The sequence below is a fragment of the Hyla sarda genome, chromosome 11 (genome assembly GCF_029499605.1).
Source record: "Hyla sarda isolate aHylSar1 chromosome 11, aHylSar1.hap1, whole genome shotgun sequence".
NCBI lineage: Eukaryota > Metazoa > Chordata > Amphibia > Anura > Hylidae > Hyla > Hyla sarda.
In genome coordinates this window covers 92,618,313-92,639,475 of record NC_079199.1, presented here as the reverse complement: position 1 = coordinate 92,639,475, position 21,163 = coordinate 92,618,313, and the positions used below count along the sequence as shown (strand labels likewise).

General features: G+C 44.1%; 1 protein-coding gene across 1 annotated transcript in view; it reads right to left on the bottom strand.

Moving 5' to 3' along the window:
* Positions 1-1,750: 1,750 nt before the first annotated feature.
* LOC130295301 (embryonic protein UVS.2-like) overlaps positions 1,751-21,163 on the bottom strand; it is a 60,780-nt gene continuing 41,367 nt past the window's right edge. Inside the window, exons 9-14 of the mRNA XM_056545931.1 lie at positions 18,188-18,315; positions 16,511-16,626; positions 13,978-14,203; positions 11,088-11,206; positions 6,878-7,097; positions 1,751-2,038 (exon numbers count right to left, since the gene is read on the bottom strand). Of these exons, the coding sequence (XP_056401906.1) occupies positions 2,028-2,038; positions 6,878-7,097; positions 11,088-11,206; positions 13,978-14,203; positions 16,511-16,626; positions 18,188-18,315 (820 nt within the window). The 3' untranslated portion in view covers positions 1,751-2,027. The remainder of the gene's footprint in view (positions 2,039-6,877; positions 7,098-11,087; positions 11,207-13,977; positions 14,204-16,510; positions 16,627-18,187; positions 18,316-21,163) is intronic.

The window sequence follows — 21,163 nt, the reverse complement described above, 5'->3', positions numbered from 1 at the left end:
AATTTTTCTGAAATTCGCTCATCTCTACCAATATATACTGACTCTGATTCCGGGTTTAGACATGTCCTCCTGACATAGCAGTAGCGAAAATGTATATTCGGGGTAAGGAGGTGAGGTGGTTTCAGGCAGGATGCATGGCAGGAATCTTTTCTAATGTGGCCTATGTGAGGTTTTGTTAGTACTCACCATTGCCCGTTTCTCTATCTCTATTTTATACCGCAATCATTTACCAGTGTGTTAGATACTATCTGGATTTTCACCTGTGAGTGCCACTTCTATCCGCATTTATTCACACTATATATCCATTGTATTGATATTCTTATCCTGTACCCCATGATCTTCCAGCTACCATCCGCACCCCCATTTTCTGTATGTGTACCTTGGTGCCTTATCTTCTATGTCTGATTTTAATGATATTTATTTTTGTTTTCCAATAAAGAGATTGTTTATTCTACTATTGTAATTTTCCTCTATTTTTGGAGAGAGTACTTTATGTGGCCCCTTGTGGCATTCACGTATAGCTGGTGTTTTGTGTATTCATTTTTGAAAAGGGCTCTTCATATTGAAAGAAGTGATCTGTTTGGTTGCTTTTGGCAACTGGGCCACTTTTCCTCTGCACTAGTTTTGATAAATCTTCTTCTATGAGAAAGTGGAGCAGTAGTTGCTCTCAGCAACCAAATTGCACCTTTTTTAACCCTTGTGTGCTGCTATGATAAATGTTTACCTTAAATCCAGCTGCAGCCTGATCAAGTTGTTGGTCGCGTAAGCCAGTCAGTGGAGTCACCGCTGAAGCTCCCGGTTCTGTATTGCTGGATGGCTGCTGGACAGCTACTTTAGGCTGCAGCTTTCCCTCACAGAATGTAGTACATGACCCCAAAAAATGGGAATGTCCTGCTAGATCTAAGATGATTGGGGGTATGGTGTGTAGAAGTATTGTATTAGTAATGGAAAAGGTGTGTAAGGCTGGGTTAGTAATGGAAAAGGTGTATACTTTCCCCGCGTCGCGCACTGGAGGGAAACTGATGCTAGAACTGATCACAATTTTTACGCCAGATGGTTGGACACGCCAGACAGCGTCAGAAACAATGATGCTAGAAACAATGCCATTGCCATAAATAATGGACGCCTGATGCCATACAACTAATGACAACTGATTCACGTTGTCATCAGTTGCGGCATACTTTCCCTGCGTCGCGCACTGGAGGGAAACTGATGCTAGAACTGATCACAATCATCCAGCGTCCCAATTTTGACGCCAGATGGTTGGACACGCCAGACAACACCAGAAACAATTCCATTGCCAGAAATAATGGATGCCGGATGCCATACAACTGATGACAACTGATGCACGTTATCATCAGGTGCGGCATCAGTTGTGTCGAGATTTAGGCTGAGTTCACCCATGCCGGATGTCGGACATATGTAAAATCAGCCTTAGTGCAGCTCACAAGTTTATCCAACTAAGGGAAACCGAGGTTAACCGAATTGGGTACAAATAAGCAATGTGCCTAAAATGTGACAAAAGGAGTATCTGAAAAGAAAGTTGTCCTCTAACGGTCCCTCAATGATACATTAAATGATACATTCTCCAAAAGTGTAAATGAATAAAATGCTATATCTGTTGCATAAAGCTGTAAAACCATAATAAAAAAAGACACAATGAAATGCGATAAGAACTTTGCTATATGTAATTGAATCAGAAATCAGGCATAGTACAGAACCATATACATTCATAACAAGATTCCAATTTTCTTCTATTATTGACAGATAAGTTTCAAAGATCAGAGTCACCCTTTAAAAAAAAAAAAAGCATAGCTGTGGAATTAGGTGTCATTGTGAATATCATACATTTTATACATAACTTGTATCGTAACTTGATTTTATAGTTTCGGTGTCAGTGGTCGGGACGCCACCTCCGGTATCACATTGAGTTTGATGTTACTTATTTATTCTTGAAAACCGAAATGATGTCCTTCATTTTTTGAATGGTTTAATGGCGGTATTTTTGGGCTTTCCATCTTTACCTTCTATTTTGGCGCTATTATAAAAGAAAAATGTAAAAAACTTAACATTAAACAATAGAATATAAACTAGAGAACAAAGTACAAAACATCAGAAATGAGGCTTATAAGAGTCAGTTATACATAATAAAGTTTCTATTGAAGACAGGTTGTTACATTCAAACAGTATGGGAAAGCAAGGCTAGGTTCACACTACGGAATTTCCGCCTGCAATTCCGCTTTGAAATTGCAGGCAGAAATTCCGCTTACTAAAACGTATAGTATAGTGAATGGGTTTCCGTTCACAAATTCACACTTTGGAATTTGTGATGCGGAATTTGTGAACGGAAATACTTGCGGAATACATTGCAGTCCATTGGAGACCGCAGTGTCCGAGCGGTCCTAGTCGGCGCTGTCCGCACTCGGAATCTCCGGGCAGAAATTTTCTGCCCGGAGATTCTGCAATGTGAACCTAGCCTAGAATTTTTGCTTGCGGAATTCCGCCTCAAATTAAAGCCCATAGACTTCTATGGGATTCTGCACTCCCATTCACACTTCTGAATTTCCGCTTGCGGAATTCCGCCTCAAATTAAAGCCCATAGACTTCTATGGGATTCCGCACTCCCATTCACACTTCTGAATTTCCGCTTGCAGAAATTCAGAAGTGTGAATGGGAGCGCGGAATCCCATAGAAGTCTATGGGCTTTAATTTGAGGCGGAATTCTGAAAGCAGAAATTCTGCCGTGTGAACAGACCCTAAGAAAGGCACAAAGACTTCAAACATAAATATGGTAACTTTTAACTATTATGCAACTTTCAATCTAAATGATAATCCTATAATAAAAATCACGCTATACTTTAATGTTTGGGAAGTCTTTCAATCATTATTGCTTGCGATTAGACATGAACAAACCTCCCAAAATTAGTTTTGGTAGCATACGTTTGGACAGTTGATTGGCCAGTTGGTTTGGATTTTAAAAAAAAGAGCAGGGACTCTTGTCAAAAGACAGAAGTACCTGCTCTTGTCTTGTATACTTAGCATTAGTGTTGAGCGGCATAGGCCATATTCGAATTCGCGAATATTCGCGAATATATGGACGAATATTCGTCATATTCGCGAATATTCGCATATTCGCAATGTTCTCGTTTTATTTTCGCATATGCGAATATTCGCGCGTGCGAAAATTAACATATGCGAAAACTCGCACATACAAAAGTTACGACATGCTAAAATTCGCATATGCGAAAAGTATCATATACAAATATTCGCATATGCGAAAATGTGCACGCCAGTCTCACACAGTAGTATTAGAACCTTCTTACACCACATAAGCTGGAAGCAGAGAGGGATGATCACTGTGATGTGTACTGTGAAAAAAAAAAAAACTAAAAAAAAAAAAAGGAATATTCGTAATTACGAATATATAGCGCTATATTCGCGAATATTCGCGAATTCGCGAATATGCGATATTCGCGAATAAAATTCGAATTGCGAATATTCGCGAGCAACACTACTTAGCATCTCCCATTGCTGGATTCACTTCTTCTTCTAGATAGGAAGCTGCTGCCTGTGTTACCATTCAGTACTGTACAGTTTGAAAATATATATTTTTTTCAACTGGTGCGAGAAAGTTAAACAGATTTGTAAATTATTTCTATTTAAAAATCTTAACCCTTCCAGTACTTATCAGCTGCTGTATACTAAAGAGGAAGTTATTTTCTGTTTGAATTTCTTTTCTGTGCTCTCTGCTGACACCTCTGTCCATGTCAGGAACTGTCCAAATCGTCATAGCAAACTTCTCCTGCTCTAGACAGTTCCTGACATGGACAGAGGGGTCAGCAGAGAGCACTGTGGTCAGACAGAAAGGAAATTCAAAAAGAAAAGAACTTCCTGTGTAACATACAGCAGCTGATAAGTACTAGAAGGGTTAAGATTTTTAAATATAAGTAATTTACAAATCTGTTTAACTTTCTGGCATCAGTTGATTTAAAAAAACAATGTTCTCCAGTGGAGTACCCCTATAAGCAAGTGTCGATCCACAAAGCATCAGGAAGAATGTGTTAGTCCCCGTTCTTCCCCAGCAACCCATTTGCAGCCCGAGATTTCATGGCGGAGCTGCAGATAGGCCCCCTAGACCCCAGGGATTACCGGAGCCAGCTCTGATGTCCATCAGTACTGGCAGATGTCAGCTGGGATTTGATGGATATGATGCGGACCCGACCACTGGGTTCGCCATATTCCCCTAACCCGACACATGACATATTGGTACATCAGGGGTTGGGAAGGGGTTAAAAATCTTCTTGGGTTGGCAGGGACATTTGCTGCCCCTGTGAAGGTGCCGCCAGAGTCCAATGAACCCAGGCGGCACCCATTGTAGGGCCGGCCCTACCTGTGCTCAGTGTCAACCCATAGAACCTCAAGAGGATGATTGCATCTCAGCAGCCCACGTAATGGAGTAAGCAGAAATGCACATGCAGTAGCATCGCTGTTTACCTCCTTGGTGCTTTGCATCATATGGTAAGGTAGCATAAACAGGGTTGTGTTTAGGGACCACAACACAAATTCCCCAAAAATATGTATATACCATATTTTTCGGCGTATAACACGCACTGGCGTATAACACGCACCCCCATTTTCCAGTGCCACATCATTCCTTCCCTTTTATCATTCCCTGTGCCACATTTTACCCTCTCATTGCCACCCCCCATGTCTCATCATCCCCCCATGTCTCATTATATCCCCCTTTCATAGATCAACACTAGCCATACAGACATTAAGCATTTAGTGCCTCCCCCCACCATCATTTCCCCCTGTCTCATCATCCCCCACCCTGTCTCATCATGTCCCCCCATCATTCCCCCCCCCTCATCATTTCCCCCTGTCTCATCATCCCCCACCCTGTCTCATCATGTCCCCCCATCATTCCCCCCTCATCATCCCCCACCCTGTCTCATCATGTCCCCCCATCATTCCCCCCTCATCATCCCCCACCCTGTCTCATCATGTCCCCCATCATTTCCCCCCCTCATCATTTCCCCCTGTCTCATCATCCCCCCATCATGTTCCTCCTATGCTATTCTTCCCCTTACTCATCATTTCCCCTTTTCCCTGCTTTTCATAGTTTTGTTTATTTTCCTTACCTGGCTGCCCTTCGGCAGGCCAGGTCAGGCGGGGGGTCTTGTGGGTTGCAGTCAGTAAAGCAGATGAGTGACGTCCTCTCCCGGCTCCTCTGCGCGGCATCAGGGACGTCACTTTTCATTTCCTGCAGCTGTTGCTAGTCAGAGTTCGGAGTGCGGCGACCGTAGGAAATGAAAAGTAACGTCTCTGATGCCGCGCAGAGAAGCCGGGAGAGGACGTAACTCATCTGCTTCACTGACCACAGTCCACAAAACTCGCCACCTGACCTGGCCTGCCGAAGCGCAGCCAGGTAAGGAAAATAAAAAAAACTATGAAAAGCAGGGAAAAGGGGGAATGATGAGGGAGGTAAGAAAAATTAAAAGCAGAGAGCGGGGAGGAGCCACCGCTGGTCACTGATTTAAAGTGGCCGCGGTCGTGCTGCTAATACTTAACAAGCAGCCGTTGCTGCGGCCGCTTTAAATCAGTGACCAGAAGATTTATCGGTGTATAACATATATAATTTTTGCCTTAAATTTTAGTTTTAAAAGTGCGTGTTACACGCCAATAATTAGGGTATATATATATATATATATATATATATATATATATATATATATAAAGCCGAGGGCCCAAATTATACATCCATATGCCTCAGATTTTACATGGTGGTACATAAACATTATTTAACCCCTTAACAACGCAGTACGTATATTTACGTCCTGCGCCGACTCCCGCGATATGAAGCGGGATCGCGCCGCGATCCTGCATCATATCGCGTCGGTCCCGGCGCTCATCAGCGGCCGGGACCCAGGGCTAATACCACACATCGCCGATCGCGGCGATGTGCGGTATTAACCCTTTAGAAGCGGCGGTCAAAGGTGACCGCCGCTTCTAAAGCGGAAGTGAAAGTGACCCAGCTGCTCAGTCGGGCTGTTCGGGACCGCCGCGGTGAAATCGCAGCGTCCCGAACAGCTGACCGGACACCGGGAGGGCCCTTACCTGCCTACTCTGTGTCCGATCGGCGAATGACTGCTCCGTGCCTGAGATCCAGGCAGGAGCAGTCAAGCGCCGATAATGCTGATCACAGGCGTGTTAATACACGCCTGTGATCTGTGTAGAAGATCAGTGTGTGCAGTGTTATAGGTCCCTATGGGACCTATAACACTGCAAAAAAAATGTAAAAAAAAAGTGTTAATAAAGGTCATTTAACCCCTTCCCTAATAAAAGTTTGAATCACCCCCCTTTTCCCATAAAAAAAATAAAACAGTGTAAAAAAATAAATAAATAAACATATGTGGTATGGCCGCATGCGTAAATGTCCGAACTATAAAAATATGTCATTAATTAAACCGCACGGTCAATGGCGTACGGGCAAAAAAATTCCAAACTCCAAAAAGCGTATTTTGGTTACTTTTTATACCATTAAAAAATGAATAAAAAGTGATCAAAAAGTCCGATCAAAACAAAAATCATACCGATAAAAATTTCAGATCACGACGCAAAAAATTAGTCCTCATACCACCCTGTACGTGGAAAAATAAAAAAGTTATAGGGGTCAGAAGATGACATTTTTAAACATATAAATTTTTCTGCATGTAGTTATGATTTTTTCCAGAAGTGCGACAAAATCAACAGCAGGACCATGTGCATAAGGCCTAGGGAACGAATCATGACCCAACGTACAATGTACTCTGTAATGCAAGCACTATGGAAATTCTCTTGAATTCTGATCTATAATGGTAAAACCTTTAATACTCACAGACAGTGTATGTGGCCTGAAAACCCCTCATCTGAACACTACTGTCGCTGTGGAATCTGATCAGCATGTAACTACCCGTAGACACCAGCGGAGGAGGGATTACAGAACAATATTTCCCTATAAGTGGAGAAGTGATGTAGGGTCCATCAAACACTGCCAGGTAGTCATAGGCACACGAGGGTTCAGTTTCAATGGCAAAGTCTCTTATAGTAAGAGTAATCTGAAATAAAGAAAAATAGACATATTTTAAGAATCACTTCTATCACTACCTAATCTAGTCCATTCCATGGCAGTGCTATACTATTACCTTTATTGTTATCTTGATTTGAAGTTGACCATGTTGACCATGTGGTCCAAAAACTACCATTGATACTTTGTATCACATTAAAGGTGTTATCCAGGAAAAAACTTTTTATATATGTATACTAGCTGAGTACCCGGCGTTGCCTGGTTTTTCCTTCCTAATCCTTGTTGGGGAGGAAAATAAACAAAGGAGGAAGCTTTTGACTTCATATCCAGTCCTCATATATTGTTGTCATATCCCAACCCCACATCCCGACCTCCTATCCCGTCCTCCTATCTCGACCTCCCATCCCGATCTCCTATCCCGTCCTCCTATCTCAACCTCCTATCCCGTCCTCCTATCCCGTCCTCCTATCCAGACCTCCTATCCTGTCCTGCAATCTCGAGCTCCTATCCCGACCTCCTATCCCGACCTCCTATGCCGCCCTCCTTTCTCGACCTCCTATCTCGACCTCCTATCCTGTCCTCCTATCCCATCCTCCTATGCCATCCTCCTATCCCCACCTCCTATCCTGTCCTCCAATCTCGAGCTCCTATCCTGACCTCCAATCCCGTCCTCCTTTCTCGACCTCCTATCTCAACCTCCTATCTCGACCTCCTATCCCGACCTCCTATCCCGACCTCCTATCCCGACCTCCTATCCCGACCTCCTATGCCGCCCTCCTTTCTCGACCTCCTATCTCGACCTCCTATCCTGTCCTCCTATCCCATCCTCCTATGCCATCCTCCTATCCCCACCTCCTATCCTGTCCTCCAATCTCGAGCTCCTATCCTGACCTCCAATCCCGTCCTCCTTTCTCGACCTCCTATCTCAACCTCCTATCTCGACCTCCTATCCCGACCTCCTATCCCGACCTCCTATCCCGACCTCCTATCCCGTCCTCCTATCTTGACCTCCTGTCCCGACCTCCTATCCCGACCTCCTATCCCGACCTCCTATCCCGACCTCCTATCCCGTCCTCCTATCCCATCCTCCTATCTCAACGTCCTATCCCGTCCTCCTATCTCCACCTCCTATCCTGTCCTCCTATCCTGTCCTCCTATCCCGTCCTCCTATCCCCACCTCCTATCCTGTCCTCCAATCTCGAGCTCCTATCCCGACCTCCAATCCCGTCCTCCTTTCTCGACCTCCTATCTCAACCTCCTATCTCAACCTCCTATCCCGACCTCCTATCCCGTCCTCCTATCCCGTCCTCCTATCCCGTCCTCCTTTCCCGTCCTCATATCTCGACCTCCTATCCAGACCTCCTATCCCGTCCTCATATCTTGTCCTCATATCCCGTCCTCCTATCCCGACCTCCTATCCCGACCTGTAATATGTGTACCAGGTATTGAAATATTTCCAGCCGTACAGAAATTATATGGGAACATACATTTCCCATTGATTTGCATGGGACTTTAAACAAAAAACCCTGACCCTCACAAATGGGGATAGTTAAGGGTTAAATTAACTATCCTATATTTTAAGTGGACATAAGTAACATGTGACCAAGAATTATCGAAATATCTCCAGCCGTTTGGAAGTTATGCAGTAACATATATTTCCCATTGACTTGCATGGGACATAAGCCCCGCCCCTGGCAAATGGGGGTGAGTAAGGGTTAAATCACCTATCCTATGTTTGTTGTTGACATATAAGTAACATGTGTGCCAAGTTTCATGTTAATATCTTTAGCCATTTGAAAGTTTTTGTAGAACATACACACACATGTTGAGTTTTATATATATATATATATCTATATATATATATATATATATATATATCTATATATATCTATATATATCTATATATATATCTATATATATATATCTATATATATATCTATATATATATATCTATATATATATCTATATATATATCTATATATATCTCTATATCTATATCTATCTATATCTATATCTATATCTATATATATATATATATATATATATATATATATATTTATTATAAGGCTCCAGAAAGTTAAACAGATTTGTAAATTACTTTTATTAAAAAAATCTTAATCCTTTCAGTACTTATGAGCTGCTGAAGTTGAGTTGTTCTTTTCTGTCTAAGTGCTCTCTGATGACACCTGTCTCGGGAACTGTCCAGAGTAGAAGCAAATCCCCATAGCAAACCTCTTCTACTCTGTGCAGTTCCCAAGACAAGCAGAGATGTCAGCAGAGAGCACTGTTGCCACACAGAAAAGAACAACTCAACTTCAGCACCTCATAATTATTGGAAGGATTAAGATTTTTTAATAGAAGTAATTTACAATTCTGTTTAACTCTCTGGAGCCAGTTGTTTTATATATAAATATAAATATATATATATATATATATATATATATATATATATATATAAAACTATTTTTCCTGGAGTACCCCTTTAACCTCTTCAGGATGCCGGGCGTACGCCCTGCATACCGAGTCCTTAAGGACGTGGGGAGTATGCATACTCCCGTGGGAATTCTGGTCCTTGCCGCTAGCCGGTTGGGGACTGGGATGGCTGCTGAAATCATTCAGCAGGTATCCCGGCACATCGCCGAGGGGGATCCTGAAACCCCCCATGTCGGCGATCGCAGAAAATCACATGTCAATTCAGACATGTGATTTTCTGCTATTCCAGGCTGATCACCCGGAAAATAGGGATGATCGGAGCTGTCAGTGAAAACCCGATCATCCTGAGGAATAGGAGCGAGGTCGCAGTGATGCGATCTCCTCCTATCCCCTGCCATTGGTCATAACTGATTCTGACCAATGGCAGCGCAGGACTGTCCGGGCATGCTGGGTGTTGTAGTGGCTGTCCGGGCATGCTGGGCGTTGTAGTTTTGCAACATCTGGAGGTCTGCAGGCTGACGACCACTGGTATTGGAGGTCCTACTCATCTGTCCCCGCCGCTCCGGACTGTCACCGCTGCCCTGGATGTCGCCTCCCATCGCTGTTACTGCGTCCCTGTGGTGTCCCCGACGCTCCGGCAAGGCCTCTGCTTCCCCGGCATTCTCGCTCTCCGTCGTCGCCATCACGTTGCTACGCACACCGCTCCTATTGGATGACAGGACGGCGTGCGCAGCAATGTGATGACGACGATGGAGAGCGCCGACGATGCAGGGGATCCCGAAGAGGACGCACCGGAGCCCCGAGGACAGGTAAGTGATCGTCAGCACCGTAAACGGCTATCTGGTGGCAGCTGAAGCAGTCTGCGCTGCCGGATAGCCGTTTATGCGATGGCCCCGACATACAAAAGCATCGTATGTTGATGCTGCCTCTGAGAGGCCATCGCATGTTGAAATGATCGTATGTCGGGGCCATCGTAGGTCTGGGGGGTCACTGTATATAAGACCCTCATGGTTTTGGTAAGAAAAAATTAAATAGTGTTAAACAAAACATCCAAATTACTACATGAAAGCCTAGCCTAAGAAGGTTACACGTGCTTTAACTGGCTTTGTTGGGGTTAGAGATGAGCGAACTTACAGTAAATTCGATTCGTCACAAACTTCTCGGCTCGGCAGTTAATGACTTATCCTGCATAAATTAGTTCAGCTTTCAGGTGCTCCGGTGGGCTGGAAAAGATGGATACAGTCCTAGGAAAGAGTCTCCTAGGACTGTATCCACCTTTTCCAGCCCACCGGAACACCTGAAAGCTGAACTAATTTATGCAGGAAAAGTCATCAACTGCCGAGCCGAGAAGTTCGTGACGAATCGAATTTACTGTAAGTTCGCTCATCTCTAGTTGGGGTATTATGGATACTGTACTGCACAGTGGTATTTATTAGGCACCGCGTGCCCCAGCATCACTGTAGGAGACCCAAGTAGTAAAAGTCTAAGAAGCCCTACTTTAATGGGGATGAACATCAGTATATTTGATGAAAGTCTATGTCAATGCTTCTATGAGCCCCTATAACACATGGACGTAACATGTTCTCACCTTGTATCCGGTAGGAGCTGTGATTATCCAGCCACAGTCTAGGTATGAGTAATAGGTGACAGGATAGCCGGGAGAGGAAAATGTCTTTGTTGCAGCATAATAGGCTCCTCCACATTGTACTGAAAGAGAAATGATCAATGTAATAATACCCACATATTAGGCTGCATTCACACTTCGTTTTTACATTACGGGTGCCGGATCCGGCTGGGGGAGGGGCAAACTGGGCTCTCCCGTACCCCAGCCGGACCAGCGCTGAACTCCATTTATTTTAATGAGCCAATCGGAGTCAAACAGTGACTCCGGTCGGCTCATTTTTGACCCGTATGCGGTTTCCTAACCGGACCTAAAACCGTAGTATACTACGGTTTTAAGTCCGGTAACAAAACGGGATACGGGTAAAAAATGAGCCGATCGGAGTCACCATTTGACTCCGGTTGGCTCATTAAAGTAAATGGAGTTCGGCGCTGGTCTGGCTGGGGTACGGGAGAGCCAGGTTTGCCCCTCCTTCGACCGGATCCGGCACCCGTAATGTAAAAACGAAGTGTGAATGCAGCCTAAGACATATTAAAACAAATTACCCTTATACAGGGATGTCTTAGTCTTTGATTCAAACTCGATAAACAGTATAATATGAGGATGGATTGACCCATCATAATAGTAAATTGCCTCCAAATAGGTACAGGACTGAGGTTATTTTGTGAACATTTATCCCATATTGAAGCCCTATGCCTCTGGGGATATAAAAAAAATAGGAATAGGCCCAAATGGAAGCAGTGGACTAGGACTTGTAGACATTAATAAAGTTGAGTCCCTGACACTGGGCTCCAAAAACATCCAACAATTTTTTACGGTTTTTGGAAGGGAATATGTGATGTGGCCCTTGGTAAGGCTGGTGTTGCCAGAAGGCTGATAGAAGGAACAAAATGTCAGATAGAACATGTAAACAGTTTAAAGGAGATCTGCAGCCACAGACACTTATCCCCTATCCGAACGTTGGGACCCTCACGATCTCCTGTATGGGCCCCCAGCTCTGTCACGGCTCTCCCCTGCTCTACATGCCCCCTCCATGTAGCTCTATGGGAGAGACGGAAATGCAGTGTTCATGCATCCCCGCCTCTCCCATAGAGCTGTATAGAGGGGGCGCGTCTGTCGACCTCAGTGAGGTCAACGACATATGCATTTGCCGTGCACAGCTGCGGTAATGCCACTATGCCATATGGAAGATTGCGGGAGGTCCCAGCGGTCATACCCCCTGTGATCAGACACTGCAGATAGGGGATGAGCATCTATGGCTGCAGGTCTCCTTTAACATTACCGGCTTAAAGGGTACCTCTCATCAAATAAACTTCTGATATATTTTAGATTAATGAATGTTGAATAACTTTCCAATAGCATGTTAATGAAAAATATGCTTCTTTCTATTGTATTTTTCCCGATCAGTCCTGTCAGCAAGCATTTCTGACTCCTGCTGAAGTCCTAAACACTCAGAGCTGCCAGCCTGCTTTGTTCACAGCCAAACAGACTGTGAACAAAGCAGACTGGCAGCTCGTAGTGTTTAGGACTCCAGCATGAGTCTGAAATGCTTGCTGCCAGGACTGGTAGGTCATTTCTTCAAAGTGGAGCATTAAATAGAAAGAAGCATATTTTTTTTAATAACATGCAATTGTAAAGTTATTCTGCATACATTAATCTATAATATATCAAAAGTTTTTTGGATGAGAGGTACCCTTTAAACAGGAAATGAGTTCAGGAGATACAGTTATTACTTATTCTCATATTCGAGAGAAATTTAGATCCTTAAAATGGTTGTCTCATCCTAGACAGTCCTTGTCATGTTGGTCAATGATTGTACCAGGGAAAGCTTTTTTTGGCCAGAAATTCTTCCTGAAGGGTCCCCTGCATGTGAACTGTATCAGTATATAAAAGCAATGTAGATGAATGGCTATTTTGAAGGTATACTTCTGAGAACCACATGGGATGCGGGTACGGGCCAAATCATACCCATACATGATGTCTAACAGCCACACAATGGCCCAGATTTATCAATCTTCCTGAAACTAAAACTGTCTAGTTTTGCCCATAGCAACCAATCACATTTCAGCTTTCATTTCACCACAGCTAGCTCAGAGATATGAAAGCTGAGCTGTGATTGGTTGCCTGCCTCCTCTCGTCTTGGAAGGTAGAAAGTGAAGTGCCGGGGAGCAGAACCTTTCTGCTCCCCGGACAATCCCTTTAACAAACAGAAAGGCGGAGTTCACCACTACAATGGCTGCTATTAAAGGGGTATTCTAGGAAAAAACTTTTTTTATATATATATATATCAACTGGCTCCAGAAAGCTAAACAGATTTGTAAATGACTTCTATTAAAAAATCTTAATCCTTTCAGTACTTAGGAGCTTCTGAAGTTAAGGTTGTGCTTTTCTGTCTAAGTGCTCTCTGATGACACGTGTCTTGGGAACCGCCCAGTTTAGAAGAGGTTTGCTATGGGGATTTGCTTCTAAACTGGGCGGTTCCCAAGACACGTGTCATCAGAGATCACTTAGACAGAAAAGCACAACCTTAACTTCAGAAGCTCCTAAGTACTGAAAGGATTAAGATTTTTTAATAGAAGTAATTAGTAATTTACAAATCTGTTTAACTTTCCGGAGCCAGTTAATATATATATAAAAATATATATATATAAAAGTTTTTTCCTGGAATACCCCCTTTAAAGAGCAACTGCTATTCTGGTGAATATTCTCTGTTAAATTAAAATGTAAATCTAAGTGTAGTTATCCTGGTATTATAAATAATAATAAAATTAAAAAAAAATATTAAAATGAGAAAAAAATATAATAAAAAAATAATTATAACAATAATAATATAAAAAGAGGGGAAAAAAAGACATACTAGCAGTGTATGTTGCTTTAAATCCAATCCCAGCAGTAGCTTTATCACTGACAAACTCCACCAGCATCTGATTGGTTGAAGACACCATTAGAGGAACCAGTCCTGTTCCACAAGTTCTATCCAGTAAGACTGGTGACGATCTACTGGGACCATCATAAATTCTCAAGTAGTCATAAGCACATGTACTTGAATATTGGACATCAAAGGCTGCAAACTGAAGAGCCACCTAAATAGAAAAAATATGTCAAATATTATTGTTTATAATGAAATGTTGTGTGTTATCATATTATTAAAACTAAGGCTCCCGGGGTGCTGATGTCTGATCCCGAGGGCCCCGCTGCTGGGACCCCTGCTATCTCTTTGCAGCACTCAGTATTCGTTTAGAATGCTTTGAAAGTGCGGCGGTGGGGGTTGTGACTTCACGGCCATGGCCTTTGTGACATCACACCCCACCCCCCTCAATGCAAGTCTATGGGAGGGGGCGTGGCGGTGCCACACCCCCTCCCATAGACTTGCATTGAGAGGGTGGGGTGTGATGTCACGAGGGGCGTGGCCATGAAGTCGCGACCCTCCCCCCCCCCGCTGCCCACTTCAAGCATTCGGAACAAAATGTTCCGAACGCTGGGGCAGCGGAGTACCCCTTTACCAGTCAACAGCTTAAATGTCAAGGATGAGAGAGAGAGAAAGGGAATGGAGAAAAATTTTCAAAAAGTTCTAAACAGATAAATATTGGATGACCAGGTGGGCAAAAGAGACCCCAACAGCAATTCATGGGTGACAGGGATTGTGTTCTGCCTTAAATCAGTGTCTGATGGCGGAAGTTCCGATCACTGGGACCCATGCCCTGCCCCCCCCATTGGCCTACTATCACATACAGTATATGATATTACCTGATGCACTCCCCTACCTGCCTCTTCTATGGAATTTTAACAAGATATCAATAAACCCCGGATTTTAATGTGCTGGCCTTTTTCGTCTACTGTGCTGTTTGTCCTGAGGATTGCCATGCACTGGGGGCTGAGGTGAGCTGATCAACTTCTTTCTACTAAATTTGTATATTACTTCTATTAAAGAATCTTAATCCTTCCAGTTCTTACGGCCTGACGAAGCACCGATTGGCGTGATAGGGACCGTGGCCGGCGTCTGAGCTCCCCCCGGTCCATCTTCCGAAGACAAATATTCCGTCGGCAATTATCTGCACATCCAGGATATACACCGGTGAGTGCTCCGTTCTTCATTTTCTTGGTATGACTGTACTTTCATGAAGCACCTCCCTTATTCCTGTCCGGTCATAGCGCGTTCCACTACCAGCCATCCATTGAATAGAGGCAGTCCCATATCCAGTGCCGATTTGTAATTCTCCTGTTTTCTCTTGTTGTTTCATTTTTTTTTTTAAATCAACTGGTGCTAGAAAGTTAAAGGGGTATTCCAGGCCAAAACTTTTTTTTTTTTATATATCAACTGGCTCCGGAAAGTTAAACAGATTTGTAAATTATTTCTATTAAAAAATCTTAATCCTTCCAATAGTTATTAGCTTTTGAAGTTGAGTTGTTTTCTGTCTAAGTGCTCAATGCAGTTCCTATGGGGATATTTTCTCATCATGCACAGCTCCCGGGACGTGACATCATCATTGAGCAGTTAGACAGAAAACTTCAGAAGCTAATAACTATTGGAAGGATTAAGATTTTTTAATAGAAGTAATTTACAAATCTGTCTAACTTTCCGGAGCCAGTTGATATATATATATAAAAAAGTTTTTGCCTGGAATACCCCTTTAAACATATTTGTATATTACTTCGATTAAAAAACTCTTAATCCTTCCAGTTTTTATTAGCTGAGGAAGTTGTGTAGTTCTTTTCTGTCTGACCACAGTGCTCTCTGCTGACACCTCTGTCCGTGTTAGGAACTGTCCAGAGCAGGAGCAAATCCCCATTGCAAACCTCTCCTCTCCTGCTCTGGACAGTTCCTGACCCGGACAGAGGTGTCAGCAGAGGGCACTGTGGTCAGACAGAGAAGAACAACTCAACTTCCTCTGGAGCATACAGCAGCTGATAAGTACTGGAAGGGTTACGATTTTTTAATAGAAATCATTTACAAATCTCTTTAACTTTCTGGCACCAGTTGATTCGAAAAAAAAAATTTTTCTTCCAGAGTACCCCTTTACGTATAGCATGGTTATATTATAAGTCTGGGGACAATGGCGTCAGAGTGTGCTACCAAGCTTCGTAGAATCTATTGGACATTTACAATTTTTTTTTTAGCTAAATATAAAGCTTTTAAGCAATGTTTAAATACATATAAAAAGTATGCACCAATAAGAAATACTTTTTTAGGCTGAAGAGACTTTTCCACAACATACATATCATTGATCCCTCCCACCAATTGGTCAATCAAGAAGACCCTCTAAAGTTTCATCAGCAACTCTCCACCTAGAACAGTTTGTTACCTGGATCTACATGATAAAAGAACAATCCCAGAAGCAGCTACATCCTTATCAGATAATGGGCACCGCCATATGTATTTAATTGTTTACCTGTCCAACTGGGGTTCTGATCAGCCAGACACAATTGGCATTATTAGGGTATACTGAAGGGTAGTTGGCTGATGTGAAAGTCCCATTCAAATTATTAAGCAAATTAGCACATTGATCTGAAAAAAATAATTATAATAATTGGTTATTATCTAAAATATACCATCTGTTATAATTAGAGTTGAGCGAACTTACAGTAAATTGGCTCGTAGTGAACCTCGCAGCTCGGCTGTTGATTACTTTAGTCTGCATAAATTAGTTCAGCTTTCCAAGGCCTCCAGTTGCCTGGAAAAGGTGAATAGAGACCTAGGAGACCTAAGACTGTCATCTTGGACTTTTCCAGGCAACCAGAGCCCTTGGAAAGCTGAGCTCATTTAGGCAGACTAGTGTAATCAACAGCTGAACTTTCTGGCACGAGTTTATTTTAAAAAAAAAAGTTTTCCACTGGAGTACCCCTTTAAGTATAAAATAATGTGTCCTGCCCCATATGGCAAGATAAATTGCAAAATTACTTCAGACCACAACTAGCCCCAAAACAGACACTGGACTTTAAAGTTTATTCGCACCCAAAATCAGACTTAAATTTTCACACACAATGCTTCCATGGCCCTCTATCCTTAAAGGGGTAACCCTACCCCTTCCTTTCCCAAACACTGGTCACCCTGCCCTCTACACACAAACTGGACAATATAACCCCCCCCCAACACACAGACTAGTTTCACTGATACCTGGTCCCCCCCCCCCCCACACCCAGACTGGTCACCAAGCCTGCCTACCACACAAGCTGGTCAGTACACCCCCCATATACACACAGACTAGTCTCCCTACCTACCTTCCCTCAAGAAACTCACATAGGCTGGTCTCTGCTGCCCCCCCATACACACAGACTCATCTTCCTAAGCCCCAGCACCCCCCCCCCACAGACTGGTCTCCCTCCCGTCTCTCCCCCCCCCCCAAACAAGCAGACCGGTCTCCTTGCTGCACTGCCCCCCCATCGCCCCCCCCCCCCCCACAGACAGGTGTCTCCCTGCTGCACCCACCCACACAGACTGGTGTTTGTGCCTCCTCACGTACTCGCCCCCCCACCTACACACATACGCACAGACTAGTCTTCCTACCCCCACCTCCCTACATACCTCTAAACACCCTGCCCCCATGTCCCTAATTTCTTGATTGCTCTTTTGGGTTCCCCCCCTCCAGAGAATTGTCTACCTATGACCCCCCCCCCCCCCCCCCACACACACACACACAACCTGGTCTTCCGACTTCCCTTTCTTTCTTGCACACCTCTACAGTTCTGCTGACACTGTAAAACCTGTGGGGGGGGCGTCATAGTCCTGCACAGTCTGCTTAAACAATTGCCGAATGACCTCCCTGATCTAATTCTGCCGTGGTTTGTGCTAACTTGTTGTAACAATGCTAAAGTTTTGCCACAATTCTGTGCAAAGCGCAACAAAACCATAGTAGGAAAATCAGGAGCAAGGAGAGTATATGTCCATTTTGGGACTGTACAGTGTCCCCAGGCGTCAGCCTAAAATGAACATGTTTTAATCCACCTTTGTGTTTACATAATTTTGATCTTCTGCTCTGTAACCTGCACTTATACTGTTAATAAAGAAGATCTTTTGGAAATAAAATGCTTTCCCATAATACATCTTTGACTTTTCCTTAGGTACTTACTACAATTATATAGCTTGTTAATTTTTGACACATCAAGAACGCTCAGTCCATATAGTTGTCCTATAGGCATATTTGGGTTAGGTTTTGGTACAATGGTAGCTTGTCCAGGAAGAATGCTGAATGCATCTCTGAAGAAAAAAAAATTAAACCGGTTGAATTGCTTTATAATATAAATGACATTGAAGTTTAGGATTTTATTAAAATGACTTAGCTATTGATAGTATGATAAGAATCTCTTTATACAACCAAATTGTGGCTTTTGCAGGTCTGTAGAATGATGGACATCAGTGGTGACTGGCAGACTCCATTAACTTTTCATGTGGTCTGTCATGTGTCACTATAGTGTCCATCATTTAAATGGCAAAAATAGCAGTACTACTTACAAAAATCTCAGACACCACACCAATGATTTAAAGGACATCTTCAGCAAAATACAACTTATTCCCTATCCACAAGATAGAGGATAAGTGTCTGATCGCGGGGGGGTCCAATCGCTAGGACCTCCACAATCTCCCAAATGTCGATGGTATGCCCCCGCCTCTTCCATAGAGATACACGGAGGAGGCATGTCGGCCATGACGTCACGATGCGGCCGTCATGCTTCCTGCACGGGAGAGCCGCGGCAGGAGATCGCGGGGGGTCCCAGCGGTTGGACCCCCACGATCAAATACTTATCCCCAATCCTGTGGATAGGGGATAAGTTGTATTTTGCTGCAGATATCCTTTAATAAACTAAATATAGTGGCGGAATGACACAGCGTGGAGGTGTTAACAGCATGAGGAGACCATATTGTGGCTGAATGATACATCATGGAGGTGTTGGTAGAATGAGGAGACCATATAGTTGCTGAATGACACAGCCTGAAGTTGGCGGCAGCATGAGGAGAACATATAGTGGCTGAATGACACAGCCTGGAGTTGGCAGGAGCATGAGGAGACCACATAGTGGCTGACTGACACAGCCTGGAGTTGGCGGTGCATGTAGTGGCTGAATGACACAGCCTGGAGTTTGTGGCAGCATGAGAAGAACATATTGTGGCTGAATGAAAAAATCTAGAGGTGGCCGAAGCATGAGGAGACCACATAGTGGCTGAATGACACAGCCTTAAGTTGGCAACAGCATATAGTGGCTGAATGACACAGCCTGGATTTTGCGGCAGCATGAGGAGAACATATAGTGGCTGAATGACACAGCCTGGAGGTGGCGGAAGCATGAGAAGACCATATAGGGGCTGAATGACAAAGTGTGGAGGTGACGGCAGCATGAGGAGACCAAATAGGGGCTAAATGACACAGCATGGAGGTGGCGGCAGCATGAGGAGAACATATAGTGGTTGAATGACACAACCTGGAGGTGGCAGAAGCATGAGGAGAATATATAGTGGCTGAATGAAAAGGCCTTGAGGTGGCAGAAGCATGAGGAGACCACATAGTTGCTGAATGACACAGCCTGAAGTTGGCAGCAGCATATAATGGCTGAATGACACACCCTGGAGTTTGAAGCAGCATGAAGAGAACATATGGTGGCTGAATGACACAGCCTGGAGTTGGAAGCAGCATATAGTGGCTGAATGACACAGCCTGGAGTTTGCGGCAGCATGAAGAGAACATATAGTGGTTGAATGACACAACCTGGAGGTGGCAGAAGCATGAGGAGACAATGTAGTGGCTGAATGGCACAGCCTGGAGTTGGCAGCAGCATGAGGAGACCACATAGTGGCTGACTGACACAGCCTGGAGTTGGCGATGCATATAGTGGCTGAATGACACAGCCTGGAGTTTGTGGCAGCATGAGGAGAACATATCGTGGCTGAATGAAAAAATCTAGAGTGGCCGAAGCATGAGGAGACCACATAGTGGCTGAATGACACAGCCTGAAGTTGGCAACAGCATATAGTGGCTGAATGACACAGCCTGGATTTTGCGGCAGAATGTGGAGAACATATAGTGGCTGAATGACACAGCCTGGAGGTGGCGGAAGCATGAGAAGACCATATAGGGGCTGAATGACACAGTGTGGAAGTGACGGCAGCATAAGAAGACCGTATAGGGGCTAAATGACACAGCATAAAGGTGGCAGCAGCATGAGGAGAACATATTGTGGATAGATGACACAGCCTGGAGTTGGCGGCAACATTAGGAGACCATTTAGTGGCTAAATGACACAGCATGGAGGTGGCGGCAGCATGAGGAGAACATATAGTGGTTGAATGACACAACCTGGAGGTGGCAGAAGCATGAGGAGAACATATAGTGGCTGAATGAAAAGGCCTGGAGGTGGCGGAAGCATGAGGAGACCACATAGTGGCTGAATGATACAGCCTGAAGTTGGCAGCAGCATATAATGGCTGAATGACACACCCTGGAGTTTGCAGCAGCATGAAGAGAACATATGGTGGCTGAATGACACAGCCTGCAGTTGGTGGCAGCATATAGTGGCTGAATGACACAGCGTGGAGTTATTGGCAGCATGAAGAGAACATATAGTGGTTGAATGACACAATGTGGAGGTGGCAGAAGTATGAGGAGACCATGTAGTGGATGAATGATACAGCCTGGAGTTGGAGGCAGCATGAGGAGAACATATAGTGGATGAATGACACAGCCTGGAGATTGTGGCAGCATAAGGAGAACATATAATGGCTGAATAACACAGCCTGGAGATGGCAAAAGCATGAGGAGAGCATATAGTGGCTGAATGACGCAGCCTGGAGATGGCAGAAGCATGAGGAGACCATATAGTGGCTGAATGGCACAGCCTGGAGTTAGCGGCAGCATGAGGAGACCACTTAGTGTCTGAATGACACAGCTTGGAGTTGACGGTAGCACATAGTGGCTGAATGACACAGCCTGGAGTTTGAGGCAGCATGAGGGAACATACAGTGGTTGAATGATACAGCCTGGAGGTGGCAGCAGCATAAGGAGAACATATGGTGTCAGTATGAGAGAGCTTGGAGCTGGCATCAGCATGAGGAG